General features: G+C 40.4%; 2 protein-coding genes and 1 long non-coding RNA gene across 3 annotated transcripts in view; 2 read left to right on the forward strand and 1 right to left on the reverse strand.

Moving 5' to 3' along the window:
- The window catches only part of mgat5 (alpha-1,6-mannosylglycoprotein 6-beta-N-acetylglucosaminyltransferase), a 29,683-nt gene extending 16,230 nt beyond the window's left edge, over positions 1 to 13,453 (forward strand). Inside the window, exons 11-17 of the mRNA XM_049754086.2 lie at positions 997 to 1,130; positions 6,949 to 7,098; positions 9,467 to 9,613; positions 9,706 to 9,822; positions 10,365 to 10,439; positions 10,541 to 10,698; positions 10,784 to 13,453. Of these exons, the coding sequence (XP_049610043.1) occupies positions 997 to 1,130; positions 6,949 to 7,098; positions 9,467 to 9,613; positions 9,706 to 9,822; positions 10,365 to 10,439; positions 10,541 to 10,698; positions 10,784 to 10,982 (980 nt within the window). The 3' untranslated portion in view covers positions 10,983 to 13,453. The remainder of the gene's footprint in view (positions 1 to 996; positions 1,131 to 6,948; positions 7,099 to 9,466; positions 9,614 to 9,705; positions 9,823 to 10,364; positions 10,440 to 10,540; positions 10,699 to 10,783) is intronic.
- On the reverse strand, positions 12,503 to 21,419 carry LOC125988657 (transmembrane protein 163a). Its single transcript, XM_049754112.2, has 8 exons — positions 20,724 to 21,419; positions 19,375 to 19,494; positions 16,255 to 16,298; positions 16,088 to 16,179; positions 15,715 to 15,811; positions 14,548 to 14,659; positions 14,325 to 14,466; positions 12,503 to 14,250 (listed from the first exon to the last, which is right to left on the reverse strand). Exons 1-8 carry the CDS (start codon positions 20,914 to 20,916, stop codon positions 14,190 to 14,192), a joined length of 861 nt encoding a protein of 286 aa, XP_049610069.1. The 5' UTR covers positions 20,917 to 21,419; the 3' UTR covers positions 12,503 to 14,189.
- On the forward strand, positions 16,843 to 19,000 carry LOC125988664 (uncharacterized). The gene is made up of 3 exons (XR_007488428.2): positions 16,843 to 17,154; positions 17,337 to 17,387; positions 17,721 to 19,000. It is a non-coding gene; the product is annotated as an uncharacterized lncRNA (long non-coding RNA).
- Positions 21,420 to 21,437: the final 18 nt, after the last annotated feature.

Consider the following 21,437-nt stretch of genomic DNA (forward strand, 5'->3'; position numbering starts at 1 on the left):
TTCAGACCGAACGAGAAATATTGCGTATTTGTTGACAGGAGTGACTGACTACATCAGAGTTGCTTTAAGTGGAGAAGAAGAGGGGGTTCTCTAACAGAAACAGATATTGCAAGTCAATGTGGTGACCTGTGATTGTGTTGGCTGAACTATCTTGGTTAACAATTCAACAGCTAGAAACAAGTCAATCTCCTTACACTTTCTCACTTACCATTTCCCTGCTCCTTTTTGGTCTCGACCCCGGCCTGTATTGGAAACTGGCTGTGTTGTATACTTCTAAGCTCTTCGCAGTGATATAGTCTCAGATTTTTTGGTGTGCCTTTATGTGTGTGTCTGTGTGTGTGTGTGTGCTAACGTTCACTTTAGCCCACCTCAGCAAAATAGGAGAGGGAACAAAGTTTTTGCTGCAAATGACACGCAACTGCGCCTGACCGTGCAAACTGTAATGCCTATATATGGAAACAGGCCGACAGAAATGTTTAGCTTGCATTTGGTCTGACCACAGTATTAGGTTCCCACAAATGCACACTATAACAATCCCAGACACTTTTTATTTTTTGCTCTCTTTCAAGAACAAATTATCTTTTATTTTTCTTGGGCTATCCTTTTCTAATTTCCAACTGAATCATCTATTTCCTATACCACTTGTCCTCTTTGTGTGAGAAGCAAAGTCCACCCATGGAATAGATGCAGCCTGGGTTTTAGTTGTCTTAATATCACAAGTCTGTTAAAAACGAAGCATCACAGAGGGTGCAAAATGCCAGCATTCAGGAAGAGTAGTGCTGTTCAGACCTTCATCTTTCTGTGCCAACTTGTCACACAAAAATTAGGTTCTTATTAGGAGTAAAATGTGTGTAAAAATACCGAGGCATATTCTGTCATCTTTATCCTTGGAATAGTGCCATAAAGCTTCTGATTTAACGCACCCAACAAAATAATGAATAATAAAAAACTCCTTTCGTTTGTATGAAAATAAATCATTGCTTTTCTACTTTCTAGCTCACACTCCAGACAACAGCTTCCTGGGCTTTGTAGTGGAGCAACATCTTAATGCCAGCGACATCAAACACATTGATGACATCAAAAGACAAAATCAGTCTCTAGTCTACGGCAAGGTTGACAACTTCTGGAAGGTAGGACAACTCATCCTTAACACATCACCGATAACTGCTTAATTTTATATGCAGAATAACCCCGAACCTAGAGAAATCAATTCCCAGATCATTAAGTGCTCTCAACTCTTTAGGACAAGTATGGGTAAAACTTGCAGACAACTAAATAGCAGTGCAGTGGAGAAGACCCAATTCTACTTTTCAGCCTCTCTGTGGAGTTGTAATATATTCAAATTCATGCTCACACTGCAGCATAGAGAGCAAAGTGTTACTATGTCCAACGAAAATGATGAGGTTTAGACAGATTCGCACATTGTTTAGCATATTGTGGCTAGCAGGATTACTGCTCCTGTCCTAGTGAGGTTTTAGAGGTTTCACACACAGTTTATCACTAAGCTCCTTCCGATCAATGGATCAGTCACATTCATTATTTGCCTAATGAATAAAAGATTTGTTTTGGACCTAAATTAATTCATTGATTTGGAAGGCTCAACAGTTTCTTTCTACTTGAACCAACTTGATATCTGAAGTTATACATTTTTAACCTTGCATAAGTCGTCCAATGCATATTCTGCAGGATGGACCCTTTTGTTTGTAAACAAGCTGGAGCTCGCTCGAAAATGCAGGCTAGCACATTTTAACAGTGTTTATGTGTGAATGGATGCGAAAAAAGGTCATTTGAGTGAGAATGGCCCTGCGTTTCAAGACTTAAACTGTATCACAGTTGCAGACATCAGTGTAGTCATGAAGTTGACCACATTGTCCTCCCAAAACTCAAGTCAATCACAGTAGACAATGCAATCAACCTGGTTGTCCACATCTGCAGCATTTAGACTCTTCTAGAAACTATGCCAGGATCCTGTTTATGGTCTTCAGCTCAGCCCTTTAACTCCAACCTCCCAGTTCTACTCCAAGACAAGCTCTCCCAGCTCAATGTGCCCAACTCCCTTTGCAAGTGAATTCCAGACTTTTAGATGAATCGAAAGCAACGTGCAAGATTGTATTGGACATCTGGGACCAAACTCTAGTACTAAGAAGCCAGATCCAAAATTATCAACAGGAATAAAAGCCCTACTAATTGTTGATTTCCATAGAGGTCAATGGTCTCTGACTTACTCACGCAGCAGTGTTCCATTCACTCTAACTTTCAAAAGGCTGACCAAGGAGACCCATCAGTTCACAGCATGAGGCATTAGCTGCTAATCACATTCCCCAGTGTGTTCATTACCTCCTGTTTTTAATTAAAGGGCCATTTCGGGGCCGACTGATGACTAGTAGCCGACTGGCTTGCTTTGTTTCCCTCCCGCAATCATTTAAATTGGTCTGTCTTTCCTCTCGTCACTTTGTTCATGTTGGGGGAGTCCATGTCAGAAGATTATCACTTTGAAATGATTGTTTGTAAATTGAAAGTGGGGCAAGTGCTTTCTTGTTTGAGGTTGGAAAAATAAGTCAGCTCAATAATATTTTAAGAGGTATTACAGTAATAACTGGGTATAACCTATTCAAAATCTCTGGCGGATTTTATTTGAGACAAAAAAAAATTGGGAATAATTGGCACAATATTTTTTGTGATTTTTTATAAATTGCTCCGCACCACTGGTAGTACAGAACTGTGATTAGAGACTCTATTGTATTTTCTTTTGCTTTAAGCCTTTACAGTAAATATTTTAGGACCACTAACAGCAATACAATTGTAATGCACCTCAATAAATATTTATTATTTACCGTTCTTCCCTAAAATTACAATAGAGCAATTACCATTGTACTGAAAGTCAAATGACATGCTAAATAGATGCTTTGTTGTACAAACTGTTCTCTAGCTTTGTATACAGACATTTAGTTTATTTTCTCTCTAATCTCTATTTTGAGTTCATCTTGATGTTTATTTTCACTTCAGGATTGACTAACTGTTTTCAATCCTGAATTAAAATGGAGTAACATCAGAAAAGAGCAGTTTCCATGGAAACCCAGTTAAAGTATTGGAAAGGAAACACGGAAGATGAGCTTTATCTGTAGCCACAAACATCGATACCTCAATTTTTTTTTTCTTTTAAAAAAGAAGCCCGGTCTAAGTAATTGAAAAGTATCATTCAAAAGCCATCTCCAGTCTGTGTATGCAGTTATACATGTTTTTTTTTTTCAAATAGGTGGACTAAGATTTTTCTATGCAAAATGCACCCCACTCATCCAATCATTATAGCGACTGAAATGTTTTCCATTCTAGTTCCTACCATTTTAGTTTCTAATTAACCCTTCTGATAAGGGAGAAGGAGCATGATAAGAGCAGGAATGCAAGGGGGAGTGTGAAGGAGAGCTTCAGGCCCTTGGCAGCAGATCAGACGACATAGAGGAAGACACTGAGCTAGCTCACAGGCATATATACGCTCAATAAAGTCGGCATATGCAACCCACAGGCTCACCTCTCATAAACAGACAAAAGTGTGCCCTTGTTTTACGATTGGTTTATGAGTTTACTTGAACACTTTTTTATCTGTAAGATAATGTTACTGATGGATGACAGTGTTTTAGTGGACATTGGTGGAAGGATGATGGGAAATGTTGACTCCAGTAAGCATTTGCCACATGAACTGTAGGTTTAAGTTTACATGCGCTATGTGGGAATGACTGTGAATGTAAAAAACAAAAATTCAAACTGGCAAGTAGTGTCTTTCCAAATTATGCATGACACTGTTTTAAGTCCTTTCACAGTTTGTAAAGAACTGAAAAGCGTCATGTTCATTTCCGCATTTGAAGTTTGGATTTGCTGAAATCAAATGATCAAATGCATCTTAACAGACCAAGTGACATTTTAACATAAGACCTTTTATTTGGTTGCAGCTTCACAAGGCCTAGTGTGAAATAAGAATATCTCTTTATTGATAAGCCCCAAGTTTATAGAGCAGTTTTCCGATAGCCACTTAAATATTCAACCACTGTAAACATAGCGGTACTCTGAGTTATCTCAGTCCAATCTGTAGATTTAATAGAGATGACTTCTCTCTGGAGGCCTCTGTAAACAATAATTCTGCATTATTTCCATTATATTATGAACAAAATCTAATCCATTGTTTAGAGATTGTTGGATCAAGGTATTAAGTCTTTGGGTTCATTCCGCGCTTCGTCTAAGCTGGCAGAAAGCCGATGCCGTCTTTCCCATTTCTTCTCCCAGCTAGGGGGTTCCAATCCCCTCTGATTTATAAGATCGTTTACCTCACCTCGTCTTCCTCCATTTGGCCCACTTCAATAATCAACCTCTCTAGCTAACGCAATTATTTTTATTCCTCCCGCAATCGATCCACTTGCTGGTTTCACATTACATATTGCTTGTGTATAAGAATGAATGGTCAAGTTGTGTGTGGGTTTTTTTCTGAGGACTTTGCTATCATAACCATGATATCTCTGCATCTCCTTGCTTTTTCTTTCTCTCAATCTGCAAATGGGGTGCATTTGTATGAGAGCGATGCTTCAAATTGCATTTGGCGAGTGATGTGCTCTGACAGCGAAGCACATATGCTCAAGCCGAGAGCTTGCAAAAAACACAAGGTTTGCCTTTTAGTTTGCTTCAAGTTATGATATTTTTTCTGCATGTAACAAGTAACCAATTTTCTTCTTATAATTTGTTTTTAGTTACAAAAAAGTATTTTGGGGGTTTTCAATGACATTGTTCCACTCATGACTGACTTTTTGTAGGCCTAAACTCAAAACCATGAATACATGTTTACTGTAGAGGCACGCATCTCGAGCCACCTTTTTCTTGGCCCCATGACCCTTTGCTTAAATAATGCTTGAATTAAGTTAAGCTTCTATCCCACTAAGCGGCCATCACAAATGTTTGCCAAACGGTCGCTCACGACCACCTCGATGAAAGTCTAGCATGGCAGAATTTCTATTTGTCTTGCCGGATAGTGTGACATAACCTACAATGTCAGTCGAGTGGTTCGTTGAAATTGACCAATAGGAATACAGTGCGCTCCGACTTATGATGAGCGATTGGATATGGTGCACAAAACAAAATGGCATTAAAAGATTAGACAGTACCTACAATATGGAAGAAAGATTTGAGGAGCTTTGGCTGCAATGTCCTCAGCTAGCAGCTGATTATCGAACATGGTGGCATTAACAAATTCCTGATGATGCGCAAAACATTTTTAAATGCTACGGGGTTGGTGATCATATAGAAAAGGAAAAAGGAACTGAAAACCTGTTCAAATAAACAGATGCAGGAAACTGCTTGGAAAGTATTACTGACGCCTACTTCCACACTGTCACAGTAAGTTGCGCTCCAAATCGTTTCTACATCACAGCCCCTGGGAATGAGTTGAATAGATACCTGCTGTCAAGCACACCTCCGTGCATACAAATCCTCAGCTCCCCCGAATGAAAAGATTACAGTGGAGTGATTTCATTTTCTAATTGTTCCGTCTTTCTCTCATCCGCACACGCATACACACACCTGCCTGCTTTAGTTACAGCTGGGCAGCTGGAGGCATCAGATAGCCTGGCCCACTGGGAATTTGACAAGTGGCTACCTGAAATTTAAGCTCCAAGCACTGAGCCACACATGGGGGAGAGCAGTCAAATGTGTTGGAAGCAACTTTTTAGGAAAAGGCTGCCTTGCATTTTAAGTTGGCTTGTATGCAAATTTTAAACAGCAGATTTCAGCAAAAAAGAAGCCGATCTACCCCTAGAAGTCTTCAAGTTACGTATAGGTAATCAATCAACACTCTGAGTGCATCAGAGCACACACACTGGGAAATGCTCCATTGATGAAGGCTGTCGTTATAGAGAAAATGCCTATTAGCACTAGATCCCTGGAAAGCACCACTTTGTCAATTGTTGACCGTTTGTTTGGCACTGATTCTGTCCGTCATCTTTATGGAGTCAGAATCGTCTTTATTGGCCAAGTTTGTAAAAACAGTTTCTTCTTCAAGCCTAGAATTACCCAGCAGCTTGGAAAGCACATCACTTCCTCGTGGGCTTATTAGTGAGTGGTGCTGTTCCAATGACGGCAAGGAAACGCTTCTGGGTCTCGCACTGGACAAATTGGGAGGGAGCTCATGTTTGTTTTTGTCCTGGACCAAGGGAAAGCGCACCACCAAGGTTTCCTTGATGACGAAAGCAGTCCTCTACCAGGATTCATCACACCTTGGGGATTGTACGAATAGATCCGTATCCTCTTTGGCGTGTCCTCACCACCTGCGAGATAAATGACAACCTGGTCCATAGCAGCAGTTTTGAAGAGAAGCGTGTGAATCTTGCAGATGTCAGTTATTTTATTGTTTAGTGTTTTTGATTTATTAGCATTACAGTAAGTAGTAAAGTAAATGTTTGTCTTCCTTGCTCAAGTCTGCAGAAGCAGGAAGGTGACTGTGCCTGCTGTACTGATACGTCATTGACCTCATTCATCCCGTTATGATTTAAAAAGTTACTGAGGGTCACCGTACATGGTCACGGGATCTGGTTTTAGTCTGTCATGAATCTTTTACATGCTTTGAACTAATTTATTATGGAAATAAGTCACATTGCACAGTTTGTTTTACATATTTTATTGCGTTTATTTTTTTCTGTAGCCAAATCACACATTGTGCAGTTTGTTTTACGTATTTTATTTTGTTTATTTTTTTTCTGTAGCCAAATCTTTTGTAATAGAATACTGTTGCGGTCATCATGAAATCAAAACAAGTTGCACAGTTTGTTTTACATATTTTATTTTGTTTATTTTTTTTCTGTAGCCAAATCTTTTGTAATAAAAATACTGTCGCTGTGGTCATCATGAAATCAAAACAAACATTTTAGTTGGGTTGACCTGTCCCTAATGAACGCTTTTTGTCTGTCTTAGGACAAGAAAAAATACCTTGACATCATACACAGCTACATGGAAATTCACGGCACCGTGCATGGCACCAGCACTGTCCATCTCCCAAGCTACGTGAGGAACCACGGCATCTTGAGTGGACGAGACTTGCAGTTCCTCCTCCGAGAAACCAAGGTTAGTTCGTCTTTCATGAAACAAAGCAAACCATTTCTGAATGTCAAAGTTAGGTGTACAGAAAATTAACAGTCTTGCAAGGGCGTGTTTTCCTCACCTTTTGTGTACCAATCAACAGACTACCTGAACTAATTGGCCTCAAGGGGTTGAACATTCAGCTGTACTGGAAAATTTCCTCAGGGAACGTCCGTCCGTGTTTTCTTCCATCTAAATATTTACTCAAGGTTCTGGGCGTGCTCAGCTCTGCCTCTCCTCACGGTGCAAAATACATCTCTGTGGATGACACTGTTGTCATTTTGGTCTGATTTTAATATTTGTGACCACAAGTGGAGCTCATTACGTGAGGATGGAGCCATTCAAATTCACTTAAAGGTCAAGACCGCTGTGACTTCACAAAACATGCCTGTGACCATGAGTGGTGAATTTAGCACCATTCATCTTAACATTTTGCACAAATGTCACAATAAGATGAGGAAGCAATGACATTTTCCATCCAAAAGGTCAGCTTTATTGTTGTACAACAACAAAGCGCAGTCGTTCATCATTAAGTGCTATAGACCTAATCATGTGGGGTCCAGCTAGCTTGCCTTTAAATATTTCAGCATGCACTCCTCTCAGCTACAATAGCTCTCTCGGTGTCTGTCTTTGTTCCCCTCAACTCTGTAGTCCCTATAAATAGAGGTTGCCTGTTCCTCAAGGTTGAAGATCATCTTTTGCCTGCACTTACACAACACAGCTCACATGTAGAGAAGTGGTGTGCTTTGCTGCCACCTGTTGTTTGAAACGTGCTAGCAAGCAGGTATGTATCTGCAGAAATGTTGCCAGGGTCTCCATTGAGTGAACTCAACAAGCAGTAACATGCCAACTCGGGTGTGTTATCAGTTCCGCATTTACAGGTCTGGATGAGCACCCATGATTTTGGACAAATCCTTGGCTAACTCCAGTACACTTGGGAAAGTGCTATGTGAGAGGAAATATCTTAAAACTGTTTGGATTATAATATTATATAATGTTGTATCATATTCAGTGTTGGGCAAGTTACTTCCAAAATGTAATGCATTTTACAAGATGAGAGATGGCTGTAATTTTCATCATAGGTACACTTCAACTATGAGAGACAAAATGAAAAAAAAATTCCAGAAAATCACAGTCTGATTTTTAAAGAATTTACTTGCAAATTATGGTGGAAAATAAGTAATAATGACAATCCTCTTCTGGATTATCCAAATGGTTTCTAGCAAACTTCAGACGGGCCTGGACATGTATTGTGGGAGAACTTACACAATTGGTGGCTGACTGTTGCCCTACTGTATATAGTTTGGGCCGTATTGATGCCAACTTTTGAGTGCTTTTCCAATTGAAAAAGAACGTCAAAAAAATGTCATCACTACTATTTTTTTTCACCGAACAATAACATCCATCATCAAGCAGAATAAAATAGTACAAAGACCAAATGGATGAAAAATATTCAACCTTTTCTTATTGCAGTCAACACTTTGAGAACAGTGAAATAGATTTCAGAATTAAAAAAAAGAGCAGTGAACACAAAATTAGCTAGCAGTAACATTTATTTACATGGTCATTTCTTTTGTAGATTTTTAGTATACTTGATGTAATTCCCTCACTCGTGGGAAGGAAGAGCATTTTATGCTTGCATTTTTTTTTACAATAATAATGCAGAAAAGTTTGAAAATGTAGGTGTTCAAACAAGTTTAATTGTGTGAGTGTGGAAAAGGGTAAAATATATTTTTTTCAAGTACTGTGCGGTGTCGCTGCAGCAAAGATTTTCAAGTATTGCAAATGAGTTTGGAATGTGTCCCCTGTGACAGACAATGATTCACTGTATTCCATTATCTAACCACATAAGATGTGCTAGTCTAACTGGGAATATTGCATATCAAAAGTAACATGTTTACAACACACATCTTAAAAATAAACGTTTCTAATGCCATATCAATGAAAATAATTTTAGCCAGCTCAGCACAGTCCAATGAGGACTTAAAATTCACAGCACTGTACATTGACGTAATATTTCGCTTGTTTTCAAAACCTTGTCCTGCATCAACTGAATTTTCTTTTGGTTTCATCCGTGGCTTGTTTATTTCAGCACACTAACTTCTTCTATCCGCAAACACCAGAGGCTTCTCACACACGCCTTGTGAATTTTCTCGCTTTAGTAGCTCCGAGCTGGCTGCTGCCACATGCTGCTGCCTCACTGCATCAGTGTTTGATTTCCTGGTTGTTAGGTTAGTGTCAACCTAGACCCAGCTGGTGTTTGTATTTGCTAGTATTTCCTTCTTTTTAGCCTGATTTTGAATTTGGAAATTCTACTGACATGAATGTTGTTTCTATTTTACCTCTGTTGCAGTTGTTTGTGGGTCTGTCTTTTCCCTACGAGGGACCTGCTCCCCTGGAGGCCATCGCCAATGGGTGTGCATTCCTCAATCCTAAATTCAAACCACCAAAAAGCAGCAAGAACACCGACTTCTTCAAAGGAAAGCCCACCCTGAGAGAGGTGACACGTTTTATAGACTCAAAATGAACCATTTGAAATGGCAAAGTCCTTCCCAATGTATTTGAACCTATTTTGTGCCTCCATGTGTACAGCTGACCTCTCAGCATCCCTACGCTGAGGTTTATATTGGTCAACCTCATGTGTGGACTGTTGATATTGATAATGCTGCTGAAGTAGAAAGAGCAATCCGCTCCATCCTCAGCCAGAAGGTAAGCACGTCACAGTTTCTAATTTGAATGACGTTGAACCGACCAAACCAAGATGCAAATACATCAAGCTGCTGCTACTGCTTCATTGTGCTTTGTCACTTTACGAACAACTGCTTTGTTCACTGGACAGAGGCCCCCCATATGCTTTGCGATCCCAGAGCCTGCCAGGCTCCAGCTTGCCTTGGCATACATACCCCCTTGTCCTTGACCGTCCCTGTTCCCGTCCACCGCCCTACTCAAGGACACTGTATGAGTTGTGGAAGATTTGGTGCGATAACAAAAGCCTCACTTATTCATCTGCCCTATTCAAAAGCCCCAATCGCAGTACAGTTCAGTTGATTTCAACCCGCTATAGAATCTTAATACAATGAAGCAACAGAACATATTGTGTGTCAATTCATTGTGAACGATAGACACACACTCGTTACAGAAAATACAACAGATCCCACTAGAATGTTGAGCCACATTCATTCTGCCTTTTGCGTCCGCACTGTCACACTTGTAATATTGCTAGTATTGTATTTGTGTGTTTGTGTGAGCAGATTGAGCCTTATTTGCCATTTGAGTTTACCTGTGAAGGGATGCTACAGAGAGTCAATGCCTTCATTGAAAACCAGGTACATTCCTCAATCCCCTCCCGCGTGTGAGAAATCTTACTGAGCAAATCAGAAACTTCAATTCACATGGATTGATTGGACGCATTGTCATACGTCGTCAGGACTTCTGTCACGGTCAGGTGATGTGGCCTCCACTCAGTGCGTTGCAAATGAAAATGGCCGAACCAGGGCGTTCCTGTAAGCAGGTGTGTCAAGAGCAACAGCTCATCTGCGAGCCGTCCTTCTTTCAACACCTCAACAAGGACAAGGACTTGGCCAGGTGGTGTATAAGTGCAAAACTGCAAATTAGACTTCTGTGACATTTCTGTGATGTTGAAGGCTCAGTTTTTATTTTCACTCGACAGATTCGGCGTGGACTGCCATACGGTGGAGTCGAGCGCTGACACAGTGGTCCCGGCCTACAGCGAGAGCCGTCGCCACTGCATCTTTCAGTCTGACCTGCTACTCTTCAGCTGCGCTGGCGCCCACCAATCTCTAAAGCGCATCTGCCCCTGCCGTGACTACATGAAGGGCCAGGTGGCGCTGTGCAAAACCTGCCTATAGCAGCGGCAGCGCGCACCATTAGAAGAGGAAGAAGGGCCGCCGTGTTTGATGAAACCCAACCGGACTCCTCTGAGGGAAGCATTTTGGACAAACACAGGACTGTGAGTTTTCAATATATTTATTCGTTTGTCGACTGCTTGAAGAAAAACACCTCTACGGAAATAGAGCAGCGGCAATATAAAATTACTTGAATCAACAAAGGGAGTCATCTTGGACTTTAAAAAAAAAAAAATGCAGCACATATCAGTGAGTGGCGTCCCGTTTGTCTCCAGTTTCGGCAGAAACGCAAGCCAACTGTCCCCCCCTCCCCCATAGTGTTCCTGACATCCTCCACTCGTGTTCCCTGCTTAATTAGAATCTGTTCTTTCTTTAGGTAGATTTACACTGGAGCACCAACAAGCATACTAAACAGACAGCTAGTTTTACACTGTAATAAATCTCTGTCAAAAAGTCATGAAAGTTAACTATTGTATAGAGATCTAGATTTGTATCCTGGAAGTATGATCATTTTCTGAAATGTCTAGTTGCAGATATTTTGCCATGAAAGTGTTTTTTTTCTTCACGCAAATTGCACACTTAATTTAAGTATCTATTATGTAAAAATGTAAAGTGGACCGACAGCGTATGCTGAATATAGAGGCCAGTAGGTTGTAGGAAATGGTTTCACGACGTTAATTCAGAAACAGAGACCCCAGTTTCTGAAGGTAAAACTGCCCTGCGGCAGGACTATGATTATTGTCATTTTATGATTCATTCATTCATATTTTTCATCGCTTATCCTGTTCAAGGTCACATGAAAGCTGGACTTTATCTTGGTGGATTTAGAACACGGTTAATCATGGGTAGATTTTTTATTACTATGTCACATAATAGATTACTGTGGTTTATATCAGTGATACCGCGCTGCTGAGGATAGCAAGGGATGGAAATGTTAAATAATGTTTCTCCTAGACAGGGAAACCTTGGAGAAATGTTGTTTTGCACATTAATCCTTGAAAACAAAACAGCCCCATATCTTTTGATGGCAACAGAATGATTCCAATTTTCTTGCAGATATCAGGTAAACAGATAAAAAAAAAAAAAAAAAAAAACTCCAAAACTTTGTGGGTGAACGTGCACTACATTTGTATTTGCCTAAGTTAACAAAATATTATTAGCAGTGTACACTGTTTATATGGGTTTCTAAAATTTCTATTTATTTTGTATACTGAGGTTCATCTTTGGTTTTGGTTTTGACCTTTATTTATATGAGGCGTGTCTTATTTATGAAGAGAAAGTTTTTCGTTTATGACCACCAGAGGGTGGCATTGTATCCTTCTGTTGGTTTGAGCAGTAATAAGAGGCGCAGTGTTTGGGTTAGATCAATAATACATGCTCCATTTTCGGTTGATATCACTCAAAGACAGTTTGGCAATTTATCATTTACTTTCATTTTTCTCATTTCTGTTTTTTAAAAAGGACAGCAGTGGCAGCAAACGTGCCTCATTATACTGTGACAGTGTGCAGGCGCTCATAGCCGATTTTTCAAGGTTTGCACGTGAGTCCAGAGACTCTGACACAGACTGTTTTTTTTTTTTTTAATTCAATCGTTGTATCCTCTTCCTTTTCGACAGATATGTTTCTGTTTCACAGAGCATGATGTGCCTTTACAATCCCACGTCCATCTAATCACAAGCTTCAATCACCTGCCAAAAATAGAAACAAACGTTGAGTTCCTAACTCGTCTGCCACTGTCAACTTGAATTTGTTCTGATTTCATCACCAGAACCTGGTGTTCTGCTTTCCTCGAGTGAATTGAACCGAATCGCTTTTAATATTGTTTTAAATACGTTTCATTTTACATTTGTAAGCAGTGTATTAGGTAACTGTCCTGGGTGCTGGAAGCGACTGTCAATGGATTAAACTGTTAGCTTGCAACGCTTTGCTCCAAGTGAGCTGTAATGTTATCACCCAGTGCAGTTGAGTTACTCTTTGCCTTATACTTTTGACCATGCCTGCGATAAAAAAATGCATGTCTCTCCATTTACATTGACCACCGTGGCTTAAATGTAGATCTGCATTTCACATCTGCAGCTAAGTTATTTATCACTGTTTTTATTAGGTCCATCAAATAAATGTACGTAACATCCATTAGGGATTTGTATTGGCCTTTCCATCCTTAGAGAATAAATCACTGGATTGTCCTTTTATTTGAGGAAGCAACTGATGAGAATTTTAGTGCAGCACGCGGTTAATGAAGCGTTGGATATTGGCCCAGATACCAGACCTTTATTTTAAATGTACAAATCTGTCCTTTGTCCAAATGACCTTCAATGTTTTGATATTCTTTGGTGCTGTCACGTATCATCCAGAGCGGCAATGTTTCCCACTGGCAAAAAGGAGGACACAATTGCGTCTTTGTGTTAACAATTCTCAATAAGAGGGATGTGATTTTATTTTTAAATAAACCTTTTCTTTTTCTGTGGAAAAAAGGGCTCAGACTGGTTGATCATTTGACATTACAGCAGGACAGATGACTCACTGAAACTCAACTGCGGTGTGCCCGGCTGGTTGGTTATCATACAAAAGTATCTTTTATGCCTGCATTTGGAACACAGACACAGAATAATAGATAATATACTAATTATTGTCATGTAGTTCCAATTAAATACATTTTGTACCCTTACACTTAGTAGTATACAAAATACTTATGTAGGCATAAACTATTTGGATTCGACTGCCTTTTCATCAAAAGCTCCCAAATGATCTTAAAGATTAACAGCAGAGTGCATGCAGTCAGTTATATTCATGGATGCCATCATGGAAATGTAATTCTTTGAAAAGAGCAGACCAGCACAGTTCTTGACATTCCTGTTGCATTTTTACTCCTGCTGTGGCCCAATTCCATCATGACTGACTACTGCCACACTTCTTGGATGACTGTGGGGAAAAACAACATGTGGCAGTTTGTGTCGGCAACTGAGGGAAAGTCCCCTTATCTTATTCAAATATGGAGCCGTCTTGATCAACCTCATAACGATAGTTGATATCGTGTAGAGTAGATTGCATTCTAAAACAGTCAACATTCTCAATGCAGTTTAAAGAATTGAATGGAGCGGTATCGGCCACACAAATTCTGCAGAGGGGGTGCTGTGTTGACTGGCCCCTTCCTCTTGTCAGTCCCTCCCTCCTTGTCAACATCTCCACTATGAGCCAGATAGTGTGGCGTTACTCAAAGCGTTCGTAATTTCTGGTTCGTCTCACTCGTGGGATCATGTCCAGCAGTAACCTGCAGATAGAAAGAAGGTCAACAAGGTGAAGACATTTTTAAAGCCATGCAGGAACCGTGTGAAAGACACGCACTTGACTCCATAAGCAAAGATGATCAGGCCAATGAGGACACCTATTGTCCCGTCTAGGTACCACACCATGGGCTCGTGCTTAAACACTTCCGCACTGATAAGGATGGAGAAGCCCATGACGCCCCCCACCAGAGAGTTAAAGCCTTCAAAAAGAAACAAAGCAGCTTATTTGCTTTTGCTGTTCGATAATCTCTGTCCGCTCTCCCCGAGTGTGACTGGCGTACCGTCCGTGATGAGGGCCCGACTCGTGAGCACCTTTCCAAGCATGAACTTGATCACAGCCAGTAAGATGCAGACCACTCCGCTGACAATGGAGACACTGAAGAGGAAGTCATCCTAGCGGGAAAGGAAAGTTTGACAGTGCAATTGAGGCATTCCTCAGGGTTCTGAACTAAGTACTATTTTATTGAGATTTGACTGCTCCTGAGCCAAAATTCTAACGCTTGACCTCTCACCCGTAAGGCAGTTGTGCAAATCATTACAGCTGCAATTCAAACAGTAGTAAAAGGATTGTTGTGCGTATTCTTTGATTGTATTCCACTAGAAGAGCTTCCACCGTAAGCTGCTCTTAGTCTGTACGTGAACTCAAACCAAGCCCCAAAAGTGACCTTTAGCACATTCGAATTCAACACATTGACATTGACACAGACCAAGCTTGCGTTGGCATTTGGGCCCACGGGAGGGAGAAGAATACTACCCAATAAAGAAAAAAAACAGACTGTGTGACATAGAAGCTCTGCACAGAATGCGAATTATGCTTTGACATTTACTTTGGACAGCAAAAAAAAAAAAAAATCCTCTGTGGAATTGAAAAAGCTAAATCGAAGGAGCATCAGCAAGTGGGGATAATCTTTAGCTAGAGATTTCTGTGCCCTGCGTTTGTATAAATCCTGCTATTCCACAAATATCTCATGGTTTGGTTCTGCTCAGAGTGAAAATTCTATTATTTCATGCAGATTTCTGGGTTTGTCTTTGTTAGTTGTCACTGGGTAGAAAAGCTGTTTGAGGACGTACACAGGCTAAGAACACGATCACCTGGTGAAAATGTGTTTGTTTTAACACAGATGCATGTCCCGTCATTTAACAAATGTGTTCATCTTAGGACCTCCTCTAGAAATGTCGAACAAAGATGCGCAGTACTTATTACCAAGAAGTAACGCTTCCGTGCTGGATGCAAGAAATGACCGGCCTCCACTCCAGTGTGACTCAAGTGGTGAAATATTAAGCAGATGGGTTTGAAATAGAAAACCAGCAGTGTGTTTTTCCCCCCATTAAATAAATAACATATGTTTTATAGCAGAAGATCTCCATCTTCAGATAGGATTAAGCTCACAATCTGCTGCTAAAATATAAAGTGCTGCTTCATCTGCTGCTTGTGTTGCAATTCTTACCACTTCAGGCAGCAGCTTGGTGGCCAGGTCATGGATGGCCTTTCCCATTATGCACAAGGATGACAAGATGAAAATCACACCCAGGATTATGCAGGCTCTGTGGTAGAGAAAATGCACATTATCAATTGCAGAACCTCAACTTCAAAAGAATATTGTGGAACCTCTTCCGACAAAATACCACACAACAACTGACTATGTTTACATGAACACATTAATTTGGGTTAAACGACAAAGTGGAATTACACTTCAAAATAAACCACATAATTGAGTTACAACTGGTCTAAAAATAAATCTGCAAAATAGCAAGATTGTAAACCCTAAACATGTGATGGAGGAATGTTTACTGTACACACACATTTATTACGCGACTCACATGTATTCCCGATTAGCTGAGTGGACGGCTGCAGCATTGCTGTAACGCCACAGCACAATAACTGAGGACAGGACATCCAGCATGGCGTCAAACTGGGAGACAAAGAAATAAGATTTAGGAACATTTTTGTACGTTTCCGATATTTTAACCATGTAAATGCCACTTACAGCAAATCCAAAAGCAGAAGCGCTGTGTCGCATGATAGAGACAGCTGAAAAACACCAGAACAATGGTATGAAATACACAGTATTGTTTTCTTTGGAGTCACAAATAAGTGAGATAAAATTACGCTAGACAAATCAATCCGATTGTGACAGTGTCTGTCTAATCTGATCTTGCTAGTTTTTATTTTTTGTTACACGCGGGAATTGGGAGGATGTTGTTCCCAATAGCTTTTATTTTTTTCTCATCAGAAGGGATCTATGAGCCGTGCTTTGTCTGGCCTTTTTGCCATGGGTGACCTGCCAGAGGTTTAAAGCCCCAGACAACTTGGCTCCTAGGATCATTAGGGTTTGGGAAATTGTGATCCGCTGTCAGGCATTGCATCAGTAATACTGTGTAAAATGGGGACAGACAGACGTGGTATTAATTTCTGCATCAACTGAATTGTGGATGATAGGCAAGTGCTCGAGTGTTGTGATGGAGGATGGTTTACAAGTGTTAACATGCATTTCAATGAATTCTTGTTTTTATTTATTTTTTGTTCTTTTATTGTTAGAACCTGTTTACAAAAAAAAACAATGTTCTGCACAGTGATTTTCAGAAATCATGTGAATGGTAAACACTGCTTTGTTTCATTTTACACACCTGCAATGGACTGAAAGAGGAGACAAAGGAGGACGGAAGATGCAAATGGAAGTGGGGAGGGAACCTCTCCTCCCTGGTTTATTTTTAGTAAGAGACACTAGGTGGGCTGACAACCCCTCCTCAGCTACACACGATAAGAGCTTTTTTTCCCCCCTCCATTTTCTCCTTCACTTTCATAATCTCACTACACATTCTTTCTGCCTGTGTTTCATGATATATTGAGCATTACCATCATGGAGGAATGTTTCTGCCACACCCAGGTCAGTATCAACAACCTGCTTACCAATTAGTGATCAAAGTGTTAAGGAAAAGAATTGTCATCAAGTCAACCATACTGCATCACTGTTTTGTTCTGCACTACTGTGGAATGTGCAAACTATAACCACACTTTAAATTAAAAATGAGTCAAGTCAAAATTTGAAAAGAGAATTATCTTTTTCAGATGCAGGACTTGTATCTGACGCTCTTGGAGTCAGCAGAGATTTTCCTATTGGTACGTGCATGGAGATTGAATTGATTAATCACATCAAAGAATTTGTTGTTGTTGATTTATTGTAAATAACATTTAAAAAATTGTTATGATTGTTTCAACAATATGCATTTGACATTTTTTTTACATTTTAAAAAGTTTAATTTCTTGAATAACCTGGCCTATCTGTCTGATTTTTTTTTTTTTTTTTTTTTTAAATCTAATGTGTGCCACAACACTTTGCCCACCCCGAGGCTAAGGCCTTATGCATGTGCCTGAAATGTTATTAGCTGCGGATTGGATTTAGTCATGTCGATCTCTTCCTCCACACTTCATCGTTTCTGTTTCCTTCATTAGGAGCTGAGAGGAAGAATGGCATCAAGAAGTCTACAAGCTGAACCTGTCACTGGTTAATTGGCTCCTACTACATGCATGTCACATCTGACAAGCGTACTGGCTCCCATATTGCTGAAACTCCAGTGTTGCAAAGGCTTTTTAACATAGACACACTAAAATTTTAGCTCGCTTAAATTCTGTCGAGGAGGGCAACAAGACATTGCACGAGCTGGCGGTAAAATTATAGGTGTCCTGTGAACATGCCAAGAGGTACAAGAGACCAGTGTGATTAAGTAAACACGGCTCCGCTGCACATGACAAGTTTCACATGAGCGAACGGTGCAATGTTTGACAGAGGAAGATCTGTCAAGGAATGGTAGCAGATGGTGTGATTGGCTCACATCCAAACTGGGTTTACCGACGCTGTTTCACAAGACTAAATTCACACAAGAAATAGGCCAGCAAGGAAGATGAGAAATCCCCTTTCAAACAGCAATGAGATAACGTAATGTCGGTCGGAGTCTAGTATGCCACACAGCCGTTTAACTTTCACATGACCGCGAGGCCAAATGTTAGAGCGGCTGACCTTCCATTTTAGAAACCATACCAAGACAGGAAGTGGACTTACTTTCAACCTGCAGTACACTACAAGAAATGGAGGCAGTCATTTGTTTCTTCATGCAGGAGGTATCAAAAGGAGACTCAAATGAAGTGATTTTTCTTAAATTTTATTTACTAGTGATAACATTGACAAAAATTTTATTTATTGTTGTATTTTTTGACTCTTCTAGATGGCACTATCTGTTCAACATTGGGCTCACGGACTTCAATTTCCTTAAACAACTTTATTTAAAACAGTGTCATGTAGAGGAGTCAAAAAACAGCTGGTTCATGAAGCAAATTTGAAGCTTCATTTTCTCGTAATATAATTTATATTATGAGGACGGAAAGATACCCAGGTAGAGGACGTAGGAAGGAGGACGGACTGGTGAAATTTGGCTCACCACTGATATTGACACAAAATACCAGGGAAGAGGACTCAAGTCAACTCAAGTCACTCTTAAACAGTCTTAAACTCAATTGAGTAGCTATTGTAGTATCATCACCTTGTGAAATGGACTACTTTTGAGCAAAAGAGTTGGCCCATCTGTACAGTAGCATGCGCCTCCTCAATGGCTGCATGTCCCTAATAAACACACATCAGTGAACTTCTCACAGTATTGCAGCATACACCAAATTGGTTTTCTTGGAATGGGCTGTCTGGTCTTTAGGATATGTTGGCCTGGGTATATTTAATGGGATTGGAAAATTAATTATCATACAGAAACTAGGAACATGATTTGACTGACTAGTCCTTCAGTGTAAACTCAACATTCATTGCCATTTAATTTGAGCTGCACTACATTATGTCAAATTGTATTTCTATTTTTTATTTTTTTTTGGCTTAACAGTACATGAGAGAATAAACATTTTAGAAACACCTGTCAGTATGATGAGTGTTGTGCTACACTACTGCAAACTACATAAATTTTAAATATAAATTTTTTATATTGTCAATCAACGCTGAACATTATTTTCTTTGAAAATATGGTGCTTTGAAAATATGGTGCAGCTCTCCTATGGGATCCCTCATATTTGTAGTTCTTTTGAGAGATTTCAGAAACCAGCCACTCACTGAAGGCAGCGATGGCTAGGATGATGGTCGCCCCAATGGACGCCCAGGACACCCACAATGCCTTCTTGCGGTAGCTTTGTGCTTCATGTGGTTTCAGGCGCATGCTGCTCTCCAGAAGACCTGCAAGCAGAATCACGGGGCACAATGATCAAGCTACCGGTCACTTTTTTTATCTTACAGTTCATCATTTCACAATTGTTTGTGACGCTGATGGCACCCTGCGAGGCTTTTTGCAACCTTGATTATATTGTACATTGACTGTGCATTCATTGACATTGTCACACACTCACACACATTTCCTTTGTCACTATCATGCAATTCTACAATTAAGCCCAGCAATAACATGACATCATCTTTAGTAGATGTTTCCATGATGGCGATGAAGACAAAGAAAAGTGTTTCCTCATTTCCACCCAAATATTTCTACTTTGCCCTGCATCACTCCTCTAAAGATATTAGATGATAAAAAGATGAGCCTCTACACGTTGCACCATATTTAAGTCTGAAAACACTGCCGTGTCTTGTGCTTTGAATACTGCGATAAATTCCACAATAACTGATTTCTGGATGGATATAAATATATTAAATGTGTCAATTTAAAGACGCTGATTATTTTTTCATTTAAGCAGGCTCCCTTTAATGGTGAGTGAAAGAATCACTGTGTATAGAGTACAGTTATTTATTTTTTAATATACAGTTTAGTTGTATTTGACTGTTAGATACAAGAGCACTGGTTTGCACATCTGTCTCACAGTTCAGAGGTGCAGGGTTAGGAGTGGAGTTTGCATGTTCTCCCCTGTGCCTGCATGGGTTTCCTCAGGGTACTCCTTGCACATTCCAAAAAACATGCATGGTAGGCCTATTGTGCACACCAAATTGCCCACAGGTGTGAGTGTGAATGTTTGTCTCTGCGTGCCCTGCGATTGGCTGGCAACCAGTTCAGGGTGTACCCTTGTGAGGAGAAGCGGAGATGGATGGCTGTTATATGCAGTCCAATTGTATTTAACCTTTTAGAATTGTTTGTTTTATTTTTTTTGTTATATACATTTCACTGAAACCATATAAATTTAGCCTCCCCCCCAAATGTGCATGTGTTGATATTCAATCTATGCAAAAACTGGCATTGAATATAGTCTTTAGGAATAAAACTTATTTGTTTTGGAAAACCACTCACTACACTATAGATTTTAAGGCACAGACATTTTCTGAGCATTTTATAATAGTGTAATGTGAAATGAAATATTCTGTGAATCCATATAGTTGACAAATTATTCAGTACATGCACAAAGTGGAGCGTTCCACTTGTCACAAGTTTCTAACCTTTACGCACAGTGACGTGTCAACTTTACCTCCGTCTTCTATGCTCTCGGTAATCCTCATCTCCTGGTCCATCTTGATCAGTTCTCCCTGAGTGCCGTTGCTGGCCTGGTGGCGCTGGTTGGGGGAGTCCGTCTGTTGGTACTGATCGTTTCTCCCCGTGGGCTCTTTTGCTGCTACCGAGTCCGGGGCGGCGGACGAGTCCGGCAGTTTGGGGTCCGTCATGTCGCCGCGCTGCTATGCGACTTCTATGTGGCGCTCAGAAAATGTCACACCCGCGTGAGAAAGGTGGACGGAGGCGGACCGTCAGGAGAGACGGGAGGACCTCAATTTCAATGCTGATTTGTGACCCTTACAGACGGTTTCAATTAAAGGTCAACACGCGGTTTAATTGATTTGTACACTGACAAAAACGGGAAAACATATCACAAGACAACACTAACATTTGTAACAACCCAAACGGCACGAAAGTGCTTATTGCATGCAGCAAAGCGACCGCGCTTCCCCGGTGCACAAGTGGCGCCGTGGTGATAAAACATCACATGGCCACTAATGACACAGACTGACCAAGTCCTCGTGACCCACCCCAGCGGGTGGGCACCAGTTGCCATAGTGATCCGTCCTCGTGGGGCGCGATACTTCACGTCACGTCGCCACTTGTCATAACACGCCCAAAATTTTAAAACCAAAATACAGCACGACTCCTTCTAACCGCTGCAGAACATTTTCCATCCATTTCAAATCTA

The sequence above is a fragment of the Syngnathus scovelli genome, chromosome 2, assembly GCF_024217435.2.
Source record: "Syngnathus scovelli strain Florida chromosome 2, RoL_Ssco_1.2, whole genome shotgun sequence".
Taxonomy (NCBI): Eukaryota; Metazoa; Chordata; class Actinopteri; order Syngnathiformes; family Syngnathidae; genus Syngnathus; species Syngnathus scovelli.